This window comes from Nymphaea colorata, chromosome 1 (genome assembly GCF_008831285.2).
Source record: "Nymphaea colorata isolate Beijing-Zhang1983 chromosome 1, ASM883128v2, whole genome shotgun sequence".
Lineage (NCBI taxonomy): Eukaryota > Viridiplantae > Streptophyta > Magnoliopsida > Nymphaeales > Nymphaeaceae > Nymphaea > Nymphaea colorata.
Window position 1 is genome coordinate 38,643,984 of NC_045138.2, and position 24,167 is coordinate 38,668,150.

Genomic DNA, 24,167 nt, shown 5'->3' on the forward strand with positions numbered 1-24,167 from the left:
GAATAAGCCCCACCAGTAAGCCTTGTAAGGACAATGTCCCGAAAAAACTTAAGCAGCTGAATGGCAAGGCTGATGCTTCATAAGGGCTGAAGCTAGTGAGTGAGTTGAAAAAGAATATTTTGAAGAATAAAAAACTACTCTCTCTCTCTCTTTACACACACACACACACGTGTAACATGGAACTACTGTGAATCCCGATAAAGTTTCATCTTTGTGTCACCAAACTCCAGGATATGAGGCTGTGTATGCCTTCTTCTGAGTGTTTGTAGTATCATTCTGTCTCTGCTCGTATCTGTTGATGCACATTGGACCATTATCATGTAATTGAAACAATAAGAGACTATTTTTTAACTGGAACACTGTATCTGTGTTTCATGAATATGTTCGAAAGGTTATGGCAGATTCACATAACACTAGAATCCAATGTTTCATATACAGATTCATATAACACTAACATAACATGTCTATTATCAAATGCCCCTAAAGAAACCAAACCCCACTCGGAACATGCTAATATAAGGCCGGTATCATTGGCCTATATTCGTGCTACAGTCCCATATCGGCTGATACATTAATAATACAACAAAATAACAATGACAGTAATAATAATAGTATAATAACCAAGTTTTAGTTTGTACTTGATCTGCTAAGGCTGATACTAACGACCCAACTTGGCATTTTCTGATGAGCCTGTCGACATGTGTTCCTTTCACAGTTTGACAAGTGCAACGCCACAATCATTGGGTCTAGGGATGCAAATGAATCGAATCTGTCATTTTTCAGCCGATATTAGGTTTGCTTCTGACCTGACCTGACCTCTAATGCAGCTAAGTAAGCTGTTTTCGAGTCCAACACTCCGTATTCTTACTACTTATAAAACACACGACAAATGAAGAATTTGGTTCTCAACTAGATCCATATCATTTTCTATACGTGATTCACGTGTATAACCCCTTAATAAGATGATACAAAATATGTCATTTCAAAACAGTGGTAGAGGCTTCTTTGGTTTGGTATGACCAATTGCGGCATTGCCCACATCAATCCACATAAGAGAAACCTTATTTTATATATTGATATCTCATTAATGGGTGGAGTTCAAGTTCAACATTGAACAAATGCTAATTTCCGGCTTATAAAGTTTTTATGGCAAATTTCAATCTTCCTTCCTTCCATACAATTGCTTTTTGACATAAGAACTTAAGTCACGACAATCTTTTGTGGTTGAAACAAACGGGAACTTACGGCTTTAGGAATTTCATCTTAAAGTTTTAGATTAGTTGGATCCTGCGTGCGGCTGCTAATGCACCATTCGGTCATCCTTAACGTGGTATTTGTTTTTAATAGAAAAAAACCACATAATTCACATAGATTAAGTATATTTATCATACTTTTACAAGATTACACGAAGAAACTTGGATAAATAGTTCTTGTTAATATTAGCGGCTAATAGGGCTGCACAACGAGGCGAGCCAACTCGAGCTCAACTCGAGCTCGAGCTTGACTTATTTATAAACGAGTCGAGTTGGAGCTGAAAGTTAAACTAGAATCAATAAACGAGTCCAGTTCGAGTTGCAAGAACTGAACTCGACTCGGTATATTAAATAAATTGAATTGAATGAACCGGTTCGAGAAACCGGTTCAAAATTCTTTTCATTCCGCCATTCGTTCTCCACTCACCGTCTGCTCTCTCTCTTCCGCTGGACTGCTGCTCTCAGCCTCTCACCCCTTCCGCTGGACCGCCGTTGCTGCCCTCTCTCGCCGTTTGCTTTCTCTCTTCCGCTGGACTGCTGCTCTCGCCGCTTCTGCTGGACCGCCGTTGCTGCCCTCTCTCGCTACTGCTGCCTCAGACGCTGCGACGCACCTGCTCCCTTCACGCCAGGAACCAAGTAAGATGTTTTTATTGTAGTGTCGATCTTTTGAGATTTTTTTTGGTGGATTTGTAGATTTTCTTACGGCTGTCTGTTCTTCCTTTGGACATTATATTGTTTAGAATCGTGCTTCTTGCTACCTTTCCCCTTCTCTCGCTGCTGCTGCCTCACAGCCTCAGAGGCGTCCCTCTCGCTCTTGCTGGACTCCTGCTCCCGCCTTCACGTACCCCTTCAGCCTTTCTTTCATCTTCTCCTTGGTTGTTCTTCTTCTTCCTCCTCCTCCCAACTGATTTTGCCCAAATGCTGCCAGAAATCACTGCTGCTGCCTGCTGCCTTCTCTTGCCGCTGTTGCCTCAGACGCCATCAACGCTTGCATTTCATATCCAGTACGTTTTGATTCCTTCCTTTATATCATATATGTGGAGGCTTAAGAGGTTTACTCTTTCATATCCAGTACGTTTTTCAGATGATTACTCTTTTAAGAGGTTTACTATATATGCATATTAAGTGTTTGTTTAATTTCTTATGAAATTCATGTGGAGGTGAAGTCTACCTCACATTTTCTTCCCGTCAACAGAACTTTTCCCTTCTATATGCAAGCATAGTAAAAGTCATCTAACCTGCCTGTCTTATAGCCACTTTCATTTGTTGGTATGACTATTGTGAGTATGTGAATGCACATATGATGTTATTCTTTATTGCGCCATCACGTGAGTAAAACATCATCATAGCATGTCCAAGTTGAGGCTTCTTTATTGTGAATATGTAAAAACAAAATAATAGTTCAGAACAGTAATGTCCGACCATCTCTGCCCTATCTACAAGAGGCAGCAACGTTTTCTCTGCTTGATCAAGTGAATGCTAAACCAACGATAGGAAGGGGGAGAGAGAGAGAGAGAGAAGGCATATGGGTTTCAGCTGGCGTGTGCCACCAGTGGCTTGGCTGGTAGACAGATGTGGCATGAGAAGGGGACTGCATCTTTGTCAACCCAAAACCTTAAACCTCTAAAGACAAGATAACAGGTTGCGTTTGATGGGTGGCTGGACCATTTCTCAGAAACTAGGAACGAGAATTCCAGAATTTTGATTATTTTGTGTTGCGCAATGACATTGAAATTGGTTTTGAAAAGTACGAAGGTGGTTTAGGAAATCCGACTCATGATGCACAAATGCTAAGGCTGTTCAGCAATCTGAGGCCATTATCTCTTTGTAGTTTTCTTTATAAGATCATTTTTAAGGTGTTAATTATCGATTTAAAATTGTGTTGAGCATAATTATAATCATAGAACAGAGTGCTTTTCTCCTTGGAAGAAGTTGATTTGATAATGTTATTAGAGCTTATGAAACTGTCTAATCTCTTAGCATGGATAAAACTGGGGGAATTCGCTTGAAGCTGGACATTAATAAGGCATATGATAAAGTAAACTAGGACAATGGGCTAGGGCTTTTGGAATTTTCAAAGAAATGGTCAGATGAAGTGATGGCTTATGTCTTTTCAGCCTCAATGTCTATTACGGTGAATAGTTAAGTGGGTTCATGTTTTGACAATAGCATTAATATTAATGGAACATTTAATAAATGGGGAAGTTGGTTGGCTGCCACTATAGCTTCTCTTATCAAGGGAATCAGATAACGATGTGCAGACTTGGTTTCTTTGTGGCTAACAGCAGCATGATGATGTATGTGCAGACTTGGTTTTTGATTTGGCTACTCTCAACCTTCACTTTATAATCTTTGATCTGGCATCTCAACAATGTTTATAAAAGGAAGCCTTGTTATTACTAAAGTATCAATCCCTATCAAACCATTGAATGTGTTTTGTTTCATATCTCTCTGTGCAGATACTGTGTGTTCCTATTCTTTGAGATAAGGCATGCTTTTACCTGTTTTTGTTAGTTCCAATACCATTAATGAACAATATTTTGCATCATGCACTATTGAACTATATATATATATATATATATATATATATATATATATATATATATGTATATATATATATAGATGATCTGCTATGTAATGTATTTGCTTATTTTTTGTTTGTGCGTTGTTGTTGGTTGCATGTCTTTAATTCTTTCTTATTTTAATTTGTTTTTACGAAAGAAGCATTGTGAATTTAAGAAATGCACTATATAACTTTAGGTAATTATTGTATTACAAATTAGTCCTTTTATCTACAGAAGAAGAATGTTTTCACCGAGAGAAAATACTATTAGTAAAGACAAACAAGTATTATGCAGTTCAGGAGCAGGTTCAACAGAACCACATAATGTAGGAAGCTCTACACAACAGTCTATAACTCATGACAGTTTAAATTCTACTAATACAAGGTCTGTTGAAAATGAGGATGTAACTGTGGGTGGTATGAAAAGACAAAGAGCAAGAACTTGTTCAATTTGGGATAAAAACCTTTCTGATCAAGCTTTTGCAACTCAAGATAAGATTATAATAATATCAGAACAAGTCTATGCTTAAGCCAACGAATGAAACTTGTATACCATATATATATATGACCTCACTAAGACCAAAACTGAAAAGATATGTCCCGAAATTAGTTTGACGGATGTATCATATGCATGTTCATTTGTATTACGTGTGGCGAAATAGCAAAGGATACTGTACGAACTGGTTATATTCTATGAGACAGACTTGGTGGAAAAAGGGGTCTGGACTCCAAACACACTTTTTCTATTTTGAGCTTTAAAAGCCCCAAACGACTGACTACAACACACTCTTCAGAGCAGAATGTGAGGGAGCTCTTGTATGTTTGAGGAGAAAAACATTGATTAGGGGCCAATTTCATGTACGGAAGACTGATGTCATATTGAAACTTGAAAGTACAGGACTTTCACAAGTTTCATCATCAATGGTATAAAATTGTTAACCATTAGTGTAGATTTTGTTTTAGAAAATCTTAGTTAAATGACTGTCATATATATTTTCTTGGCAATATTATGACACACTCAACAATGGCTGAACTTTTTGGAAGATCTGATGATCTTGCACATCAATGTTCTTAGACAGGCATGACCAAAAGAATTGCAATATACATACATATATAAATGTATATAGAGTGAGTGAACGATGACTTTGGTTATCTAAAGTCACGCAACCATCTTACCAGTGCCGCCATCTAAAGCAGATGAATGGTAGAGAGAAAAATAAAGAGAAAAAGGTATAAACTAATATTAGATGATGAAAATGCCCCTCACCTCTTTATCGGTGTTTTTCTCTTAATTGTCCATCATGTTGAATTAGATGACCCATATTAGATAGCTAGGTGACTCTGAAAGCCAGAGTCATCATTCAATTTACCGATGTATTTATGGTATAAACTCTCATAGTTCATACTTTTAAGTTGCATCTGATTGGCCAACTAGATGGCAACCCATCCTGTGTGCCACCATGCATTTACATGAAAAATATTACACCAAAACTTTACGAACTATTGCAGAGGAGTTCATGCAGACGTAGCCAAGGCTTGCAATTGACAATCTAAAGCTACTTTTGCCAAATATTATAATTCCAAAAATCAAGAAGATACATTAAAAATCTGATAGTCTTTGGTTCTAAAATGGGGCTGTTGCAGCAGAAGCATCAACATCGGAAGTTATATGACTATATTAAGGAGGTTGGTTCTTGCCTTGTAGACTTGATGAGCAATGGGTACAAATTCAGGGATGAGCAACCCATTGTCAGGTGGTTCAAGGGTCCTACAGGGGTTCAACTTCCTTGCTTCTTTCTCCAATTTTGCCCTCTGTATAAGCACTTTCACGGGGGTTGGATATGACTTCCTTTTAGATTTGTCCCTAGCTGGCCTAGGAAGGTCAACATAGGCCAGATCCTTGTGGGTATCTGATGAAAAGAAAGATCGAAAATACAGGAAAAGCCTTCCTCTCGTGCTTGCAATCTTTTGAGAGGACCACATATAGTAGTATCTCATCTGTGACTTGCAAAATCAATTTCTTATCATCAGATATCCTCTTAGAACTCAAAAGCATAAACTGGAAGGTTAAACTTCTCAATTTCATTTATCATTTAATGAAATGGAAATGCCACTGCTGAGAAACACAAAAAGAATAGATTCCAAGACTCCGTTTAAGTCGTGCATGCAAAAAATCACATAAGGAACACAAAAGTATAATATGCAAGCACATACGACAGAACCAACAGAATAGTATTTAAGACACAAGAAAATTATTCTAATCTTATTTCCCCGACAGCCCGACATAGGCTCTAGAAAACGATCAATGGGCTTATAGGCTTCCAGCACAACACAAGAATATATTCATGCTTTTGCTTCTTTGAACTACTACACAAATTGCGGAAACACTCACAGGTTTTAAGCATGCAGATGCAGACGCAAGTTTGTGGTTCTCATGGACAAGCACAGAAGTAGATGCCGATGTAGCAGGAGGAGAATAAACAACAGATGGATGATCAAGTCTCTGCTATGAAATGAAAAGGAAAGGCTTAGTGAGGTAGACGAGGTTTTAGTGGATTGTCTCCCGTTTCCCTCTCTCTTCGTGATCGGCAATTCCTAGCCCCCGCAATCTCGTTCAACTGTCCTTGTTGGTTTGGAGATCTTCTATATTAATTTTGTATTGTATCTTGAGATTCTGATTCTATGCTTCTGAGTCCACCTGCGTGGTCTTCGCTCTAGTGCAGACTGTGATTTTCTTGCCGGAACTTCATCTAAGTTCATTGTTTCATGCTTTGTAGGTTGGAAATTAGTTCTAAGAAAGAGCTAAAATTCATTGCTAGGGTGGTTTAGTTTTAATTTTCTGTCACAATGCTGATGTAGAAATTACGATAATTAGCCACATGCTCTTCAGTTACTCTGAAAATTTTGTGCCATCTGCAGTGGAATTTGGCCGAACGTTGGTAGACATGCTCGCACGACAATGGCTTTTTGTTACCTCGATGAAGATTGGTGAACGATAGTTACGAGTTCTAAAGATTGATGAACGAGAAGGCTTTAGCGTTACTTTCTTCTAGTTGTAGACTAGAGGGAATCAGCCCAGCTCCATTAGATTCGCTAAGTTTACTCAATTCTTGTCCATGAGAACCACAAACTTGCGTATGCATCTGCATGCTTAAAACCTGTGAGTGTTTCCGCAATTTGTGTAGTAGTTCAAAGAAGCAAAAGCATGAATATATTCTTGTGTTGTGCTGGAGGCCTGTAAGCCCATTGATCGTTTTCTGGAGCCTATGTCGGGCTGCCGGGGAAATAAGATTCGAATAATTTTCTTGTGTCTTAAATATTATTCTTCTGATTTATAGGATTTTAGGCACTGAACGTGATCTAGTTATATGGCAATGAAGGGAAGCCTCATTTGTACGATTTGAAAAAATATGCAACGTACAAAGTTCTTGATTGAGTGGTAAATTAGTAACATATAGTTATGCCTATCAAAAGTTTGTCGAAACGCGCAACGAATCTCTGGCTTCAAGGACCAAGTGTGGTAGGCTACTAGCTTAATGCTTCTTTGCTAGGATGAATTGTGCATTTTTTTTGTAACTCTTATATATGGTTTCCAGAAACTGTACTCACATAGCAATTCAATGTTGTAAAAAGCGTATTGTAAGCCGTATCGGTCTGGCATTAAGATACGCTGTATCGTAAAATATCGTAACGTATCGTAACCGTATCGTTTTTTTTAATAAATCAGAAAAAATAGGAAAAAAATTGAAAAAAAATCAGTAAAAAACAAGAATAATATGTTCTTCATGAAAAACACATAGATTTATAAGCCATAAGGTCCATAAGTCTATGAGATACCACATCAAAAAACAAGTTTTAGATGTTATGTATTACATCAGATACCCACAAGGATCTGGCCTATGTTGACCTTCCTAGGCCAGCTATGGACAAATCTAAAAGGAAGCCATATCCAACCCCCGTGAAAGTGCTTATACAGAGGTCAAAATTGGAGAAAGAAGCAAGGAAGCTGAACCCCTGTAGGACCCTTGAACCACCTGACAATGGGTTGCTCATCCCTGTTTTGTCGTATGTGCTTGCATATTATACTTTTGTGTTCCTTTTGTGATTTTTTGCATGCACGACTTAAACGGAGTCTTGGAATCTATTCTTTTTGTGTTTCTCAGCAGTGTCGTTTCCATTTCATTAAATGATAAATGAAATTGAGAAGTTTTATCTTTCAGTTTATGCTTTTGAGTTTTAAGAGGATATCTGATGATAAGAAATTGATTTTGCAAGTCACAGATGAGATACTACTATATGTGGTCCTCTCAAAAGATTGCAAGCACGAGAGGAAGGCTTTTCCTGTATTCTCGATCTTTCTTTTCATCAGATACCCACAAGGATCTGTCCTACGTTGACCTTCCTAGGCCAGCTAGGGACAAATCTAAAAGGAAGCCATATCCAACCCCCATGAAAGTGCTTATACAGAGGGCAAAATTGGAGAAAGAAGCAAGGAAGCTGAACCCCTGTAGGACCCTTGAACCACCTGACAATGGGTTGCTCATCCCTGAATTTGTACCCATTGCTCATCAAGTCTACAAGGCAAGAACCAACCTCCTTGATGGTTTGTCAAAGCTATTGAACGTTGTTGATGTAAAAAGGTGCAGGTAATTTTTTTTTTTTTTGCATTTAAACAATTTGATGAAATTGCTTTCAAATTATTCTCAATTTTTCTTTTTCTTTTTCTGAATTTTATTTGTTAATGAATTACAAAGTGGAATGATTGCTACATTAGGTTGGACCTACTACACAAAGTACATATAGGGCTTCAAATATTTTCTTTGAAGCTTTTAAGTGAAATGTGGACTATCTTCAATTATAGTATTCTTTTTTCATTCTATTTTTTTAATATCTGTTGTTATTTTTCAAAATGCTGTCAAATCAAGATATTTCAAACAGTTTTTAAGGGAAACATTCTAAAGTTCATAACTTAGTCCCCTAACATGTATTGGTTGAATCGGAAGTTAGATACATGATGTAAGATAACATAATAGAAAAAGTTGCCACTTTTTACTACAAAATTTCATGGAAAATTTAGAAAAGATTAGGAAAAGGTAAAAAAAAAAAAAAATCCCCATGAAAGAAAATGAATTGCATAACCATAAGTCACATAAGAAATAACAATGGCAAACATGGAACACATTTCAATAGAAATATAGTAATCAAGATGCATCCATTAACTAAACTTGAAATTATAGTCCCTAACACAAAAGTCTGAGAGTAAAACCTGAAGTAGCATAATTTCAAAGTTCAAATGCCTAATAACAAGGTCCTTAGACTAGTCAAATTAAGAACATATATCTGTGATAAAAATTTGATATCTTCGTTAAGTTCTTTGCTCCATTAGGTTCTCCTCCCCACAAGTTCTCTTAATATAGTCATATAACTTCCGATGTTGATGCTTCTGCTGCAACAGCCCCATTTTAGAACCAAAGACTATCAGATTTTTAATGTATCTTCTTGATTTTTGGAATTATAATATTTGGCAAAGGTAGCTTTAAATTGTCAATTGCAAGCCTTGGCTACGTCTGCATGAACTCCTCTGCAATAGTTCGTAAAGTTTTGGTGTAATATTTTTCATGTAAATGCATGGTGGCACACAGGATGGGCTGCCATCTAGTTGGCCAATCAGATGCAACTTAAAAGTATGAACTATGAGAGTTCATACCATAAATACATCGGTAAATTGAATGATGACTCTGACTTTCAGAGTCACCTAGCTATCTAATATGGGTCATCTAATTCAACATGATGGACAATTAAGAGAAAAACACCGAGAAAGAGGTGAGGGGCATTTTCATCATCTAATATTAGTTTATACCTTTTTCTCTTTATTTTTCTCTCTACCATTCATCTGCTTTAGATGGCGGCACTGGTAAGATGGCTGCGTGACTTTAGATAACCAAAGTCGTCGTTCACTCACTCTATATACATTTATATATGTATGTATATTGCAATTCTTTTGGTCATGCCTGTCTAAGAACATTGATGTGCAAGATCATAAGATCTTCCAAAAAGTTCAGCCATTGTTGAGTGTGTCATAATATTGCCAAGAAAATATATATGACAGTCATTTAACTAAGATTTTCTAAAACAAAATCTACACTAATGGTTAACAATTTTATACCATTGATGATGAAACTTGTGAAAGACCTGTACTTTCAAGTTTCAATATGACATCAGTCTTCCGTACATGAAATTGGCTCCTAATCAATGTTTTTCTCCTCAAACACACAAGAGCTCCCTCACATTCTACTCTGAAGAGTGTGCTGTAGCCAGTCGTTTGGGGCTTTTAAAGCTCAAAATAGAAAAAGTGTGTTTTGGAGTCCAGACCCTTTTTCCACCAAGTTTGTCTCATAGAATATAACCAGTTCGTACAATATCCTTTGCTATGTCGCCACACGTAATACAAATGAACATGCATATGATACATCCGTCAAACTAATTTCGGGACATATCTTTTCAGTTTTGGTCTTAGTGAGGTCATATGTATATATGGTATACAAGTTTCATTCGTTGGCTTAAGCATAGACTTTTTCTGATATTATTATAATCTTATCTTGAGTTTGCAAAAGCTTGATCAGAAAGGTTTTTGTGGATTCATGAAACATTTAAGTGGTATCAATTTTATTACAATATAAATGTCATTTTTTTATTGTTTGGATTAAATGTCTTCTTTGAATTAATGTTTTCTACTTCTAAGTTATGCTTAGTTCTTAATTGAGATTTCATGCTAAAAAGCAATGTACATTTCCAATTAACCAGCAAGAAAATCATAAGCAGATTCATGGTGCAGCTACCACTTTCATCAAATTTTCCAGCCCAATATTGGGTCAATTGGATGGCAAGGGCCTTTCTGTTGATTTTTAAGATGGTAGAATGGGTAAATGGGTTCATGTGCTTTAATTGTGCAGAAAAGAATTCTGCCATTTTCATTTGTTATATGCCTTCAAACTTTGAAGGAAGGATCTTGAAGAAGTTTGCCATGATTTTGCTTTTCGTTACAGTAAAAGTTGATGTAGTGCTCCTGTTCTTTATGTACCATTGCATGTTAAACCTTTATGGAAAATATATGCAAGAGTCACAGGACCACCACATGTTTCTCTCCAAGGAGGGTTTCTGTGTGTCTGTTGAGTATATGTGGCTGTTCATTGTGTTTATGCATCCTTGCAGGAAATTCATATCTCTGGCTGCCTTAGCTTTACATAAGCTAATGCAAATCTTCTTGTTTCATTGTCTAGTGGCTACGTGGCATCTCATAAAGGATTTATTCTTAAGTGAACTTTTTATACCCATTAGGAGTGCCTTTCTTTCCCAAGTGTAAACTGGTTTTTGGTGTACAAGAAAATGTGTTTAGCGGTGTCTGTTTTTAAGTTGCACAATGGCATAATTCAGACTAATGCTCTACAGTGTCTTATTCCTGTCATCCTTCATGTTCAGATTTTGCTCAGAAGTTCATGTTGGCCACGTGGGTCATGAAATAAGAACATGTACAGGCCCAAGAAGTGGTCTAAGAAATGCCATGCATGTCTGGACCAATGGGAAAGTTGTTGATGTTGTTGGATTTCCCTTGTGCTTCCATCTAGATGATAGAGCTAAGAAACCAAGAGTTGTACATGATGAGAGATCTACAGTCAAAAGGCTGCCTGCCATTGTAGAGCTCTGCATTCAAGCTGGATTAGACCTTCCAAAGTATCCAACTATGAGAAGAACTAGGCCTGTCCACTCCATTGAGGGAAGAATCGTTGAATTTGATGATGATTCAGCCTCAAACAATGACATAAGGGATGAGGTCAGCATGGATCTCCCTGGTAGTGAATGTCTTGATTCTGAAGAACTTACAGGTGACATTACTGAATTGAGCATCAAGATTTTAGAGTCTTGGTTCATAATGAAGAATGGAGCAGAGGAACTTATGAAAAAGTTTTCTGTCCAGACTTGCGGGTATTGCCCTGAGGTCCAAGTTGGTCCTAAAGGGCACAAGGTGAGGATGTGTAAAGCTGCTAAACACCAGTTTCGTGATGGCCTGCATGCATGGCAGGAGGCAACCATTGAAGACATTATAGGAATGAACTACGTGTGGCATGTGCGAGATCGTGATGGTCCTGCTCTGAGGAATGAGCTCAAGAGGTACTATGGTAAAGCTCCAGCTGTTGTTGAATTATGTGTACAGGCCGGTGCTCCCATTCCTGATGAATTCAGGAGCATGATGAGGTTGGATGTAGTTTCTCCTGACCGGGATGAAGTGGATCTTGTTGCTTGATGGAGCCCATTTTGTTTTCCTGCACCAGCCTTTTATGAGTTGGATGCAGAGGCCTGTGTTGACAAGGATTGTTACCACCAACTCTCACCCATGTAAAATATGCTCTGAATTTAATTCGAAGGAATACATTATATCTAAAATTGTAAAGTATTTGAGCAGATTTTACGATTTCACTAAGTTGTGTGATTTTATTAAGGTCAAAATTATGAATCACATGCGTTGATGGATAATTGATGAAATGAAGAGCATGATGCAAGTTGGCTAAATATTTCATCAATTACGTGGGTCTGTCGTTTGATAGTTAGACCGGTTTTGCATGTAACATACTGTAAGTTAGGTTACGGAATTAACCATGAAGAAAACAGTATGATAAAAGGTTCTGTGTAACTTATGAACGCATATCATATATTATGTTAATTGTAACATAACGTATAATTGCACCTTAACATAAAGACGCATAAGAAAATTGAACCTAAAACTATAAATTTCTTAAAGCTGAATGTCTTCTTCATCATGGAGAATGTTTACTTCATCATGGAAATATTGTTATAAATTTTAATCCAGAAAAAGATTTAGACTGATTTCATGCAATAAAGTTAGATTTTTCATCCTTTTTTTTTCCTGGAAAAGCTTATGTCAGTTCTCCAAAATGAAAATTTTCAAGTTTTATGATTTTACCACCATTGAGTCGCTTGAAGACTAAAAAATCGTGTCATTCACAATGAAACCTTCTCCATTCTAATGCTCATTTAAGTATTAATAGCAATTTTAAGTGATTAATTTTGATTATTTCTAATTAAGGTGTGCATGTTGGATCTTGGAAGCAACATATAATTTTTTTTTTTGTATTTTATGCAACTCATGTTTTCACATTGGAACTTTTCTTACTTCCCATTTTTTCTTATATTTTGTATTCGTTTTCATTTTTAAATGTCTTGGTATCATTAATATTAAAAAAAAAAAATCCGTAACCTTTTGCCTGTCCAACTTTAAACCAGACAGACACGGTTTTATTGTAGTTTTACAAAGTTGGCTTGGGCATTAACTTAGACAGAAACTCACGTTCCCATTATGTCTTCTGCAGATTTCTGGCACAACAGAATTTTGAGAATCTTTTATGGAGACCAATGAGAAAGAATACATCTTACTGGTAAAGACAGCCTAAATTAAGTGAAGAACCTTACTCTATGGAGGTGAAAATATCAATAGAATCAAAAGACGTAGAGATATTGAATGGTGGGTTCTACGTGAAGAAATAACCTTGATGGTTAAAATGGATGAACCCTTGTAAGATAACAGCTGTTGTTAATTATTTCTGTCTGCAATCAGCAGTCACTTCCCAGCAAAAATTTTTCAAGATTAATTTTTTATGGTCAGCGAATCAGGTATGTTGTGAAATTCATTAGTCTTCTGACCGATTTTTTGTTATTTTGTTAAAAAGAATGTGGATAATGGCTCATAGTCTTCAGTAGCTGAAAATGACAATCTTATCCTGACGTTAAGAAATTTTTTACAGCATTTTGAATATATGACAGAGGATTCAAATTTGCCGGATAATTACTGGACAGTTAGAAATTAAAAATCTGTCACTAAAAACACCTTAAAAACATAGCCGTGGATGCGCAACGAGATTCGGAAATTCGGAGTTGCCAGTTGCCACCATCTGGTGGCTGGAGCTTGTTCCACAGGCCTCGACTTGATGTCACCTACCGAATCAGACTCCCCAAAGAAGAACCGTATGGTGGCACGACTCCGAGGACTGCATTTCAGCCCCATGTGTGATTCTCATTTTATTTTTAAGACAGCGTTTCCCATTCTTGCGCAAGAAACTACGGACTCCCCACCTCTCTCCGTTCTTAACGACATTTGAGAGAAAGCGTGGCATCATCTTCGGAGGAAGCCATTCTCAGAGGCTCTTAAGAAAACCCATCAACTCAGAGAGGTCGATCTCCCAAGGCAAGAACCTAAAGAAGCAAGATCTCCCTAGGCAAGAACCTAAAGAAGCAATGGGTCTGAATTCCGCACTCTCCTCTTCTTCTCTTTTCTACCAACCATTCCCATCTTCATCGCCATCGTCATCTTCTTCTCATTCGTTCCCTGCCCATCATTCCTTTTTGGTTACACCCAATTCGTTGAAGCTCCTCATGCACAAGGGGAGTTTGTCACCTGCACCCATATTGATCAATCTCACCAAGAAGTCTTTCTCACGGTTCTTTGCTGCTGCCAGTGGGGATTCGACATCTCACCGTGAATTCCCAACTACTGCATGCGGCAACGGAGCTCCGCTGTCATCGTCATCCTCCGCCATAGATTTCCTTACCTTGTGCCACCGGCTCAAGGTTGCGTCCCCGATAATATGATCTCTGTTCTTTCATTTGTTTCCTCTTCTTTTGGCGGTCTTTGATGCAGAAAACTTGTTATGCATGGGAAAATTGATCGTTTCATTTGTTTGCGTAACTTGTCGTTTTACTTTCTTTGATTTCCCTTTCTATCATGCTTTGGTCCAAACAATTAGCGTGAAATTCATGCGGATCAACACAAGCTTGTGGGAAGTGTTTGAGTTTCTGATGGTACGCTTAGATCAGGTTGTATGTCCAATATCTGTATCTCGCGCATGAAGGTCGTGATCGAGGGCAATCATTTACCATTGCAACTACGAAACAATCAAGTGCAACCACATTTTATTGCAGCTAGGAAATAATCTAGACAAATGATAGCAGAGGATCCAGCATCTAGCAAAAACAAAAAAAATTCGAATTCACGACTTAAGAGATGTTTTAGTCTAATCTGTTTCGTAACTTTTGCACTAGAACACCCCACTAAAGTATAATTAGTGATCGGCATTGTGATGATTGTGATTTCTTTTATTTATTGATGCAACCTACCAGCTAGTGCGGTTTTGTCTGGAGTCTTGGTTCATGGGGGTTTGTGAAATGCTGAACGAGATGTTATCTGACGTTGAACCAAATTGTATAAATATGCTATAGCACTTACGATTGTCATATGGCTGATCAAATTATCCTCTATCCTTTTGGTATCATTATCATCTCAGTTAGTTTTCCTCCATATATGCAGAAATTACCAAGACCTTTAAATTCTGTAACACTTCCTTTGATGTTATGTGATCCTTTTCTCACTCGTATTGATTTATGTTTGTGAGTGGTGATGAATTGAAAGGTTTCTAAGTATTGATGATAGTAGGAGATATCTTCATCTTCTGTTAAAACTTGAAGCGAAGGATTTTTGCAATATGAGGTGGAAAATTGAATGTTTTCAGAAATGACCAGTGAAGACAGGGCTAAAAGATGAATGAAGTTGGCTGCTGTTTTGGAAAAAAAATGGAAACAACATATGCTGCATAAAGTATCATCTTCATTAAGAAGGACTAATACTGGTCTACAGGTAATACACAACTTGGATGTGGCATAGTTTTCGAACTTCCAAGTTTTAATGCAGGGGTGCTTAAAAGGAGTCAAGTACATCTCAGATTTTTGAGCAATAAAAGTCTTTCATGATTCTTTGAGTTCACCAATGTCCACCTCTCTAGAATTCATATCTAAACTTGTTTTTTTTTCGTTCTTGACACATACTCTAAATGCGCAACTCATTTTCCTTGTGGGTCCTTGTAAGGGAAAGAAAAAATTTGGAATGTTACAATAGAGGACAGATGATTTATGTTTTAACCTTTTCAGTCAGGAAGAAATTAAACATAATATCAGTTGGACAGAAATGATACTCATGTCCAATGGGAGGTTCAATCCCATTCGGAAAAGGAGTAAGGGAAGACAATGACTGTAACCATCTGGTCATCATGACATCTTTTGGAAAAGTATACTCTATCTAATGGAGAAATTCGAGATTATCAGATATGCTGCTACATGATCATATCCCCGATCAGTCTATGATCTTATTGTAAATCAAAGTTTTATATGTTGCTGTGCAAAGGTAGCTTCCCATCCTTACAGAAACCATCACCTGAAAACTGATCTATTCACCCTCTTTGGATAAGGTGTTTGTTCATTTGAAGTTATACTGTTGAACCACTTATAGATTGGCAACCCTGAACTCCAATCAACTCTCTGATGTATTATTGTCAATCTCTAGCAGCCATGGTCTTGATCAGTCCGGAGCTTGACCATGGCCTGGTTTGCTGCATAAGATTTGTTGAAGTTTGACTAGAGAAGTTATGCAAGTTATTCCACCATCGTTTCACTTGAGCAAGCTGTAGGATTGCAACTTGCTGGAGTCTGTTCTCTCTTCGCAGCCACAACTCCGTACAAATGGCTGAACCTCCTAACCAGGGACCCGATGATGGAACACCCGCAGAAAAGCAAATGGGTTGACAAGCTACTAGAAGATAAATGTGTGAAACTATTTTATTGAAGTATAGGTTACATGTTGTCTTCTGTTTTTCTCTCTGCAGTATCCGTATTCTAACTTTAGCTTAAAGTTTCTCTTATGCTGGTATTCAGTGCTTGTGTGGCAGTTTCCTTTGGCTTCTGATACATATACTTTTCAATTCTTTGTCAGACTACCAAAAGGAAGGGATGGATTAACCATGGAATAAAGAATCCTGAATCAATTGCTGATCATATGTATCTCATGGCAGTTATGGCATTAATTGCAAATGACATTCCTGGTGTGGATAGAGAAAGGTGGTAGACCCCACTCTGAAACTGGAACTTCAATTTTATGGCCTATTAATGTGTATGTGTAAATGCACGTGAACACTTACTTCTATGATCCCCAAACTGGCATAGCATGATTATCAAATAATTTTAAAATTGGAGTTTCTTCCTTTCTTGTTGCATTTACACCTGCTGATTTGAAGATTAAGATTTATTGTCCAAAGCCTCACCCTTCTATCATGTCCTATTTTTTCTCTTTCCATGTTGTTGTTTGATGCAAAGTAATGTCTTATTTAATGATGCTCTACACATCCATCTTACTAAGCAGTTTTGTCTGTTTCATCCTTTTTCTTCAAGCAGATGCATAAAGATTGCAATTGTGCATGACATTGCTGAAGGTACTCTAAGGCTTTGATTTATTTTTTATTGGACTAGCCATGCAATTCGATGGATATTTTTCATCATATGAAGCACTTAAACCGTTTGTTATTACTGGCCTCCACTTAATAGCTATTGTTGGTGATATCACACCATCTGATGGGGTCCCCAAGGCAGAGAAGAGCAGGCGAGAACTCGAGGCTTTGACTTACATGTGTGAACTTCTTGGGGAACAAGCTAGGGGTAATTGATGTATCTGGGATTTGTAATATTTATGTACTTTCAGTTATCATTTCCTGCCATCTTTTGCATGATTTAATGGTGGCTGCTGTTTTCTGCAGCTGATGAGGTAAAAGAACTTTGGGGAGAATATGAGAACAATTCTTCTTTGGAAGCTAAACTTGTAAAAGATTTTGACAAGGTGAGTCACGTTAAAACCTGAAGTGGGCAGACCATATTTAGAAAGTTCATCTTTTGGTTTGAAGAACTTCATTGGTTTAAGCATGGAATGAAACTCTATGCATGTGAAGTTTTGTACATGTGTTCATCAGTACAATTATATGTTGCTGGGACTCACATATGTGCAATGTTCTGATTTAACTATAGTTTAATTTGAGAAGCACCACATATTTTTCACTTCTTTTTTCTTCCCCTCTGAAGACTTCATGATATGGCTTATTCATAAGGAATCTTCTTAAAATGTATTAAATACACGTTCAGTTTTCATGATTGCTGTGTTAGACTTTTACTTCTGAGAACTGCCATTTCTGTAACCCTATTATTCATGATATCATTTCCCTTTTTTTATAAAGAGTAGTCAAGCAGTAAATAGATTTTCTGCTGGGCATTTCAATTGACATCACACAAGCTCGTGCATGCTCTGTGGGAATGTTATAATTTGTCAAACATTGTATCAGTTCAACAATTTTTTGTTCTCACTAGAACCATCTGTTATTAAGTTGCTCAACCATATCAGCAGATGCAGAACCTCAATATTTTTCTATTGGGGTTATTAAAAATATATATGTTTAAAAAAATCCAAGGGTACCGTGTGCTTGGGACCAGCTCTGCCACTTCCTGCAATTCAGCTCCTGCCTATCAGTGAAAAGTTTACAAGGCAAAGCTGCAAGATGAGAAATGAATTTGTTCATTTTCTCGAATGACAGTTCAAGCAGTAGAATACTTAATCTGCTATTTACTAATAAAGAAGATTCAAGAGAAGATAATGGGATATGATAATAAAAAGAATTGTGTAGGATGACAAGGCGTATGTACAGATTCATATGCCAAGAATGCCAGTTCTGTTGTTTCCCTTCCCTTCTTTGTTCATAATTTATGACTGAAAATAGCTGTTGGGTTTCATTTTGTGGTTTTCCCTGGTGCATTTCTATTTACCATTGCATATGGTGGCTATCGAACAGTGCATGTTATGGGGAGACTTACTCTAAACTCTAAAGATAATTTTTTGTCTATGCACCACACTGTGCTTCATGAGTTCTGTGAATTTTCTAGAAGTGGGAACAAAATTCGGGATCTATTAATAGCAATAATAAGATGATAAAAAAAATATTTATGCCTGAAAAACGTCAGTTGATGGTCTGCTATAGCCTATAATCTAAATGTAAGTCATGTGCTTCATTGCTATTAGAACATTATTATAGCTGCCAGCATTACAAGGTACTGGAGTTATAGTGTGCGAATTCTTGGAAAGACATGGTCACAGCTTTACTTTGTGTTCTGAGGAGTGAGGAGCACATTGCCCATTGATTTTGTAATGTTTCTGTGAATATTTTGATCTGATCATCCATGTGTTCATAGGCCTTTAAAAAGAGAAGACACATTATATTTTCAGGTTCTGATACATGAATTCGATAATTTGAAAGCATCAAGCTTTCATTAACTAAAAAAGTTCATTTTTGTATGGAAGTAGTTAGATCCACAGCATTGTTCTGCCGATCAGAGGTACCTGATCATCTAAATAATGCATGCAGCATGATTTCCCACTGCATAGTAAAGTATATCAAAAGACAAGACCTTGTGGCGAGCATGATGCGAGCATTAATTTTTCTTTGTGTGTATAGGAGCATATGAACAATTGGGTAAATATTTGAATTTTTCACTAAGGCAGTCAACAATTTGCAGGTGGAGATGATCCTGCAAGCATTGGAATATGAAGCTGGTATCTCTCTGAATTCAATAAAACCTTCTTCAGAATTGGCTTCTCGGTCCACCTATTGTTGGGGACTTAAAGTAGAATAACATGTTCTTCTGTTTTCTAGACTAACTGAGAATGCTTAAGCTTGACCTCTTATGGTTAAGGTGATAAATAATTTCCCTGTTTCCTCTTTTTTGGCAAGACAAAAGAACTGTGGTCCTGAACCACCATAGTCTATGGTGGAAAACAGTTGATTTACGTCATCTAATCTCCAAAAGTGAATTAATTGTTGAATCATGTTCAACATCTTTTCTCTGTTAAATTGATTTATGTCTGACGTAAAATGCTTGTTGACTATCATCAATGTTAACTATGGTTAATTCGTTTATGGTTTGTTTTGCTTTGTTCTAATTTGATGCAGAGCATGGCAAGGTCTTGGACGAATTCTTCCTTTCCACGGCAGGTACTTTTCTTTCATTCTCCTGAGTTGAACGCTACATGTTTTCTCCGCAGCATTGAATGTATTTGTCTATTTATTATTATTTTTTTTTATCACAGGGAAATTTCAAACTGACATCGGAAGGAGGTGGGCTGCGGAGGTGACGTCAAGAAGGAACAGAAGACTCGATGGAAAGTGAAAGTTTTGAGATGCCACTCATCAATTTCTTCAATTTTTTTAAACGATTTTCCTTCTGTGCTTTCGTATTATGTACCATATCCTTGGATTCTGGAAAAACGGTGCTCAATCGTGAGATAACAGCATGCCCTTGTCAAAAGCGTCTGAGAAAACATCAAATTGATTAGATCTATTCTGGGTTCACCATTTGTCATCAATACATCTGTTCTACAGATGAAATTTGCGACACCAAGAGGACATCTTATTCTGAAAGTCATCACGTAGAAAGAAAGGGAGAGATGAATGTTAGTGCTGGCTCCAGCGTTAATCAATTACTCGATCAAGTGACTGTGGAGGAACAGAGCCTGCATTTCAACGTGCACCTATAATTTGTTGGTGAACCAAGTTTCAGGGTAAGGATGGGTTGGTGGATTATGGGCATCCATGAGATTAAAATTTTGAAACTATAGTTTGGCCTTTGCGACAAAAAATTCATGGCTCGGCCCGGCCCCTGTTGAGGTGGGTCTCACATTATATCAACTTCGATCCATGGTAGGGATCCATGGTAGGGTAGTTCAGATCCCCCTTAGGAAAATTTGGTACGCCAACCAAAATCTCGCAACTTAATTCAAAACATACCTGCATCGGATAGAGAACAGATAACGACGGGTATAGGTCCATGTGAGATTGGCGAGTCACTCGGACATGATATCCCTGGAAAATTGAGATCCGAGATTTTTTAAATTCTCGTTTGGGATTTGGAAGAAAAAAAAATCCCATATCCAGTCTTGACCCCACGACCTGCTTGACCAAGCCTCCCCTCACAAAACTGGAGAAGAAGGGGCAGACTTTTCCACCAACTGAAAAGGGGGCGATTGGGTGTGGGATTATGGATATGGGCCCGGACACAGTTTATGGTGGACCCGAATGAGCTTCAAGAAATTTGAATGTTCAGACTTGAGTTGATAGACAAAGATGTGCTCCTATCTTTGTCTTGAGCCCCTGTTTCTATAGATGATGTGGACTGAAAATCACAGCCACAGACATTGACAAAATAAGATTTTAGATTTTCTTAAAAAAAGTGATGTTTTGGGGTCACAATCTAGATCTTTCAAATTATAGAAAGATTCATGGGGTCCTGTAATTTCACTAGAATGAGATTGTGACTGCAATTCTTGGGCTTTCAAGTGGGCTCAAGGCGAAGACCGGAGAACGCGGCCATGGCACCATATTGGCGTCACCTCGCGCCGGACTGGCCGAGCAACCAGGTGGGTAGCCTGCCTGAACCCGGCCGGGGGGTAGCTGGTGCTGGTGCTGTTGCTGGTTGGGGAAGGTTAGATGGTTAACTGCAAGAAATGCACATGAGTTTCACAAGACGGGAAGCTAGTCCACACATCATTTAAGCCTCAACCTCTCTCTTTCCCTTATGTCGATATCCATTCAATGCACGTCAAAGGATGGATCTGGATTCTGGACCCACTTCATTGAAGTATATCCAATCCTATCTTTCAAAAGAGAAGTAAAAAGCTAAACAAATGTAAACCTGAGTGATCCAAATCCGAAAATCGGGTTGAGATCCAAAAAAAAAAAAGGGACATGATATCTACCAACCGGTCCAAACCAAACAAAAGAACAACGTGGTGGGGAGGTTGGTTGGTGTTTTAAGCAAATATGGTTCAGAACGGATCCAGATTTAAAAGCAGGGTCTCATTTGGACTTGTTCGGTCCATAACATCCAACTTTGATATTAAATCTTCTAAAATTCTTTACATTCTCATATTCTCATATATTATATGTATTTAGAAACACATGTATCTAAGATATATTTGAAGATGTAAACGGATGATATACACATATTGAAAAGATTATTAATATGAAGCAATTGGACTTATGAAATTTAGTACATGACATATGAAGCAGTTGACTGCGTGCCTTATTTTCATTTCAAAAATTATAAACTAAACATTCACATCAGCAGTTCAGGCTGACAATTTCTGTCCATGAAATACATGATCAAATGGATAATATTCTTAGGTTTTAATAATTTAATTTAAACTGAATTTGGGTGGTCAACGTCACAAGAAAAAAAAAAAAAACCTTAATTCTCTTTGGATATGGTCCCCAACTATGCATAAAGTCTCTCTCTTTCTCTATCTCTGTTTTGCGTGCACACAAACGCATGTACAGTGATCGCTCTCTCATATAATCCTTCAATAGTGACTCTGGATGTCCAATCATTTCCATTTCCATCAGGCGCCCTTAAGTTCTTTAATCTCTCTTTCTCTCTCTCTCTCTCTCTCTATATATATATATATATATATATATATATATATATATATATATATATATATATATATATATATATATATATATATAGAGAGAGAGAGAGAGAAAGAGAGAGAGAGAGAAAGAGAGAGAGAGAGAAAAAAAAAAAAAGAAAGAAAGAAAGAAAAGAGAGTGAGAACAAATAAAATGAGAATATATAACAAAATTTGAGGACAAGAGGTCCCTTAAATACAAAAACAATCCACAAAAACAAAAACAAAAAGATGAAATATACAATACAAAACACAACACAGTAAAATAAGAGAGGCGGGGAGAGAGAGAAAGAGAGAGTTGCAACAGCAAATTCATAGTATTTGATATATATATATATATATAAAGAGAGAGAGAGAGAGAATTTTTACAAACAGCAAATTTAAAGTACTTGATATAGAGACGGCATAGTTAATTTTCAATTTCTTTCATTAACCACGTTTGATCAAGTATTTTAGGTGGTTAAAATAAAAAATATATTTTAATATGTATATATATAGTCGTCAATGGGTTATTGTTTTTTAACAGTATGCCGTTTGGTACATTGGCAGGCAGATAATTAATCGCTTTAATAGCTAATTAAGAAGACTTAACTTTTTAATCAATTGCATGTTCCTTCTCTTTATATTGATTTATTTGGGGAGAGGAAGACCGGGTCAAAGGGAGAGGCGGACCCGTTTCTGGAAGTTAATTTGGACCAAATTAATGTTAATGTCGGTTGGTACCAGTTGATGCAGGCCAGGTAGAAAGATACTGCTTCAGATTGGCTGGTACATTAATGAACTAATAATAATAAAATAATTTTATATTAATAGTTTGATATAAAATATAAAAAATGATATTTACAAAAACATTGAGAAGATAAATGAGGTCGAAATGCATATTAGTTTCCAGAAAGAAAATAAAAAAGAAGGGAAAATTCGATGTTTTGGTTCCTAATTCGGGTCAAATAAAGATGGATCCAGATTTTGGCCCGGCCCAATTAATTTTCCTTTTTGGATCCATTACTTTTTTTATTGTGGTCTTGGGTTGGGTTAGAAGGAAAATTCCTCAATGAAGGTAGATTTTGGATATGGGGAAATGAATATACTTATTCGACCCGAGGGAGCAAGGGACATTCTTTTCTGAAATGGACATGGAAGAAAAGGATCAGAACTTGGAATTGTTTGATAAAGATGCAGCTGGACCGGGTCAAATCCAGAGTCAGACCCGATTAGGCTCCCATGACAATCACACTAGACCTCTTAAAAAAAATGCTTACCATCTACGCAAAAAACTAGTCACTTTTCAACTTTTAAAAGTGGACGGATCGACACCCCGTCTTTGAGAAATATATTATTTATTTACAACCATAAAACGAAGAATGGCATCATTTAATTTTCATGTAAAAGGTTAATATGTTTTGCTGGTAGACAACTCTTTAAGAATTTCTTTCAAAAGCTGAGCACCAATTTGTATTAACTTTGAAACGCGACATTACTTTGTTATTTGCTCATATGTTAGGTTTTTTCTTGTAATTTTTTTTTTTTTATATCATTTACACCTACCTTTTACTAAATAATGGGCTTGAATTAAATTTTATAAAACCGAAACCAAGCACCGTTTAATTTATATTCAACTTGCTACCTGTACTTATCCTTTACGCTATCATGATCTCGAATAGTGGTGCTTTTGAGAGTCAGTAGCTTGTCTTATTTCTTATATCATCTTTTGTCCCCATTTTTCCGATTTTTTTTTTTAAAATAAGAGGACACGTGTCTTGTTCTCATGGTGCCGATAATATATCTCTCTCTCTCTCTCTCTCTAATCAGAACAATTTTTTTTTGTTTTTTTCTTTTATTTTATTTTTTATGTTTTCATAATACATACCTATACATAGACATATATCTAATAATTCCTTCCTTCTAGAAGATACCGACAATTAAGAGTGATGGCGCCTTTTTCTCTCCTAGTAGA

At 37.0% G+C, this 24,167-nt stretch overlaps 2 protein-coding genes across 8 annotated transcripts; both read left to right on the forward strand.

Annotated features, from left to right (window-relative positions):
• Window positions 1–1,662: 1,662 nt before the first annotated feature.
• Window positions 1,663–12,291, forward strand: LOC116262934 (APO protein 3, mitochondrial). 6 transcript variants are annotated; one of them, XM_031642493.2, is made up of 6 exons: window positions 2,034–2,094; window positions 2,182–2,257; window positions 6,226–6,352; window positions 6,736–6,976; window positions 8,098–8,462; window positions 11,296–12,291. In XM_031642493.2, the coding sequence occupies exons 5-6, from the start codon at window positions 8,098–8,100 to the stop codon at window positions 12,116–12,118; spliced, it is 1,188 nt and encodes a 395-aa protein (XP_031498353.1). In that variant the 5' UTR covers window positions 2,034–2,094; window positions 2,182–2,257; window positions 6,226–6,352; window positions 6,736–6,976; the 3' UTR covers window positions 12,119–12,291. The 6 variants fall into 6 exon arrangements, with proteins under 6 accessions (XP_031498375.1, XP_031498353.1, XP_049933306.1 ...); XM_031642515.2 differs by lacking the exons at window positions 6,226–6,352; window positions 6,736–6,976 and adding an exon at window positions 1,663–1,889 and having other exon boundaries at window positions 1,994–2,094; window positions 8,092–8,462; XM_050077349.1 differs by lacking the exon at window positions 6,736–6,976 and having other exon boundaries at window positions 8,092–8,462.
• A 1,463-nt stretch (window positions 12,292–13,754) lies between these two features.
• On the forward strand, window positions 13,755–20,099 carry LOC116245986 (uncharacterized). Of its 2 annotated transcripts, XM_031617649.2 has the most exons (8): window positions 13,757–14,457; window positions 16,649–16,773; window positions 17,107–17,144; window positions 17,257–17,367; window positions 17,466–17,545; window positions 19,267–19,303; window positions 19,701–19,742; window positions 19,838–20,099. In XM_031617649.2, the coding sequence occupies exons 1-8, from the start codon at window positions 14,125–14,127 to the stop codon at window positions 19,915–19,917; spliced, it is 846 nt and encodes a 281-aa protein (XP_031473509.1). In that variant the 5' UTR covers window positions 13,757–14,124; the 3' UTR covers window positions 19,918–20,099. The 2 variants fall into 2 exon arrangements, with proteins under 2 accessions (XP_031473510.1, XP_031473509.1); XM_031617650.2 differs by lacking the exon at window positions 19,267–19,303 and having other exon boundaries at window positions 13,755–14,457.
• Window positions 20,100–24,167: the final 4,068 nt, after the last annotated feature.

What these genes read in the sequence shown, in the direction of transcription:
- LOC116262934 (XM_050077343.1), top strand. Translation starts at nt 2,289, where the DNA reads ATGTGGAGGCTTAAGAGGTTTACTCTTTCATATCCA. An exon ending in GGTTTACTCTTTCATATCCA is followed by an intron (nt 2,325 to 8,097) that starts GTACGTTTTTCA and finishes TGCAAGTCACAG; the next exon opens with ATGAGATACTACTATATGTG. An exon ending in GTTGATGTAAAAAGGTGCAG is followed by an intron (nt 8,463 to 11,295) that starts GTAATTTTTTTT and finishes CTTCATGTTCAG; the next exon opens with ATTTTGCTCAGAAGTTCATG.
- LOC116245986 (XM_031617649.2), top strand. Translation starts at nt 14,125, where the DNA reads ATGGGTCTGAATTCCGCACTCTCCTCTTCTTCTCTTTTCTACCAACCA. An exon ending in CCTTGTGCCACCGGCTCAAG is followed by an intron (nt 14,458 to 16,648) that starts GTTGCGTCCCCG and finishes ATTCTTTGTCAG; the next exon opens with ACTACCAAAAGGAAGGGATG. An exon ending in TTGTAAAAGATTTTGACAAG is followed by an intron (nt 17,546 to 19,266) that starts GTGAGTCACGTT and finishes AACAATTTGCAG; the next exon opens with GTGGAGATGATCCTGCAAGC.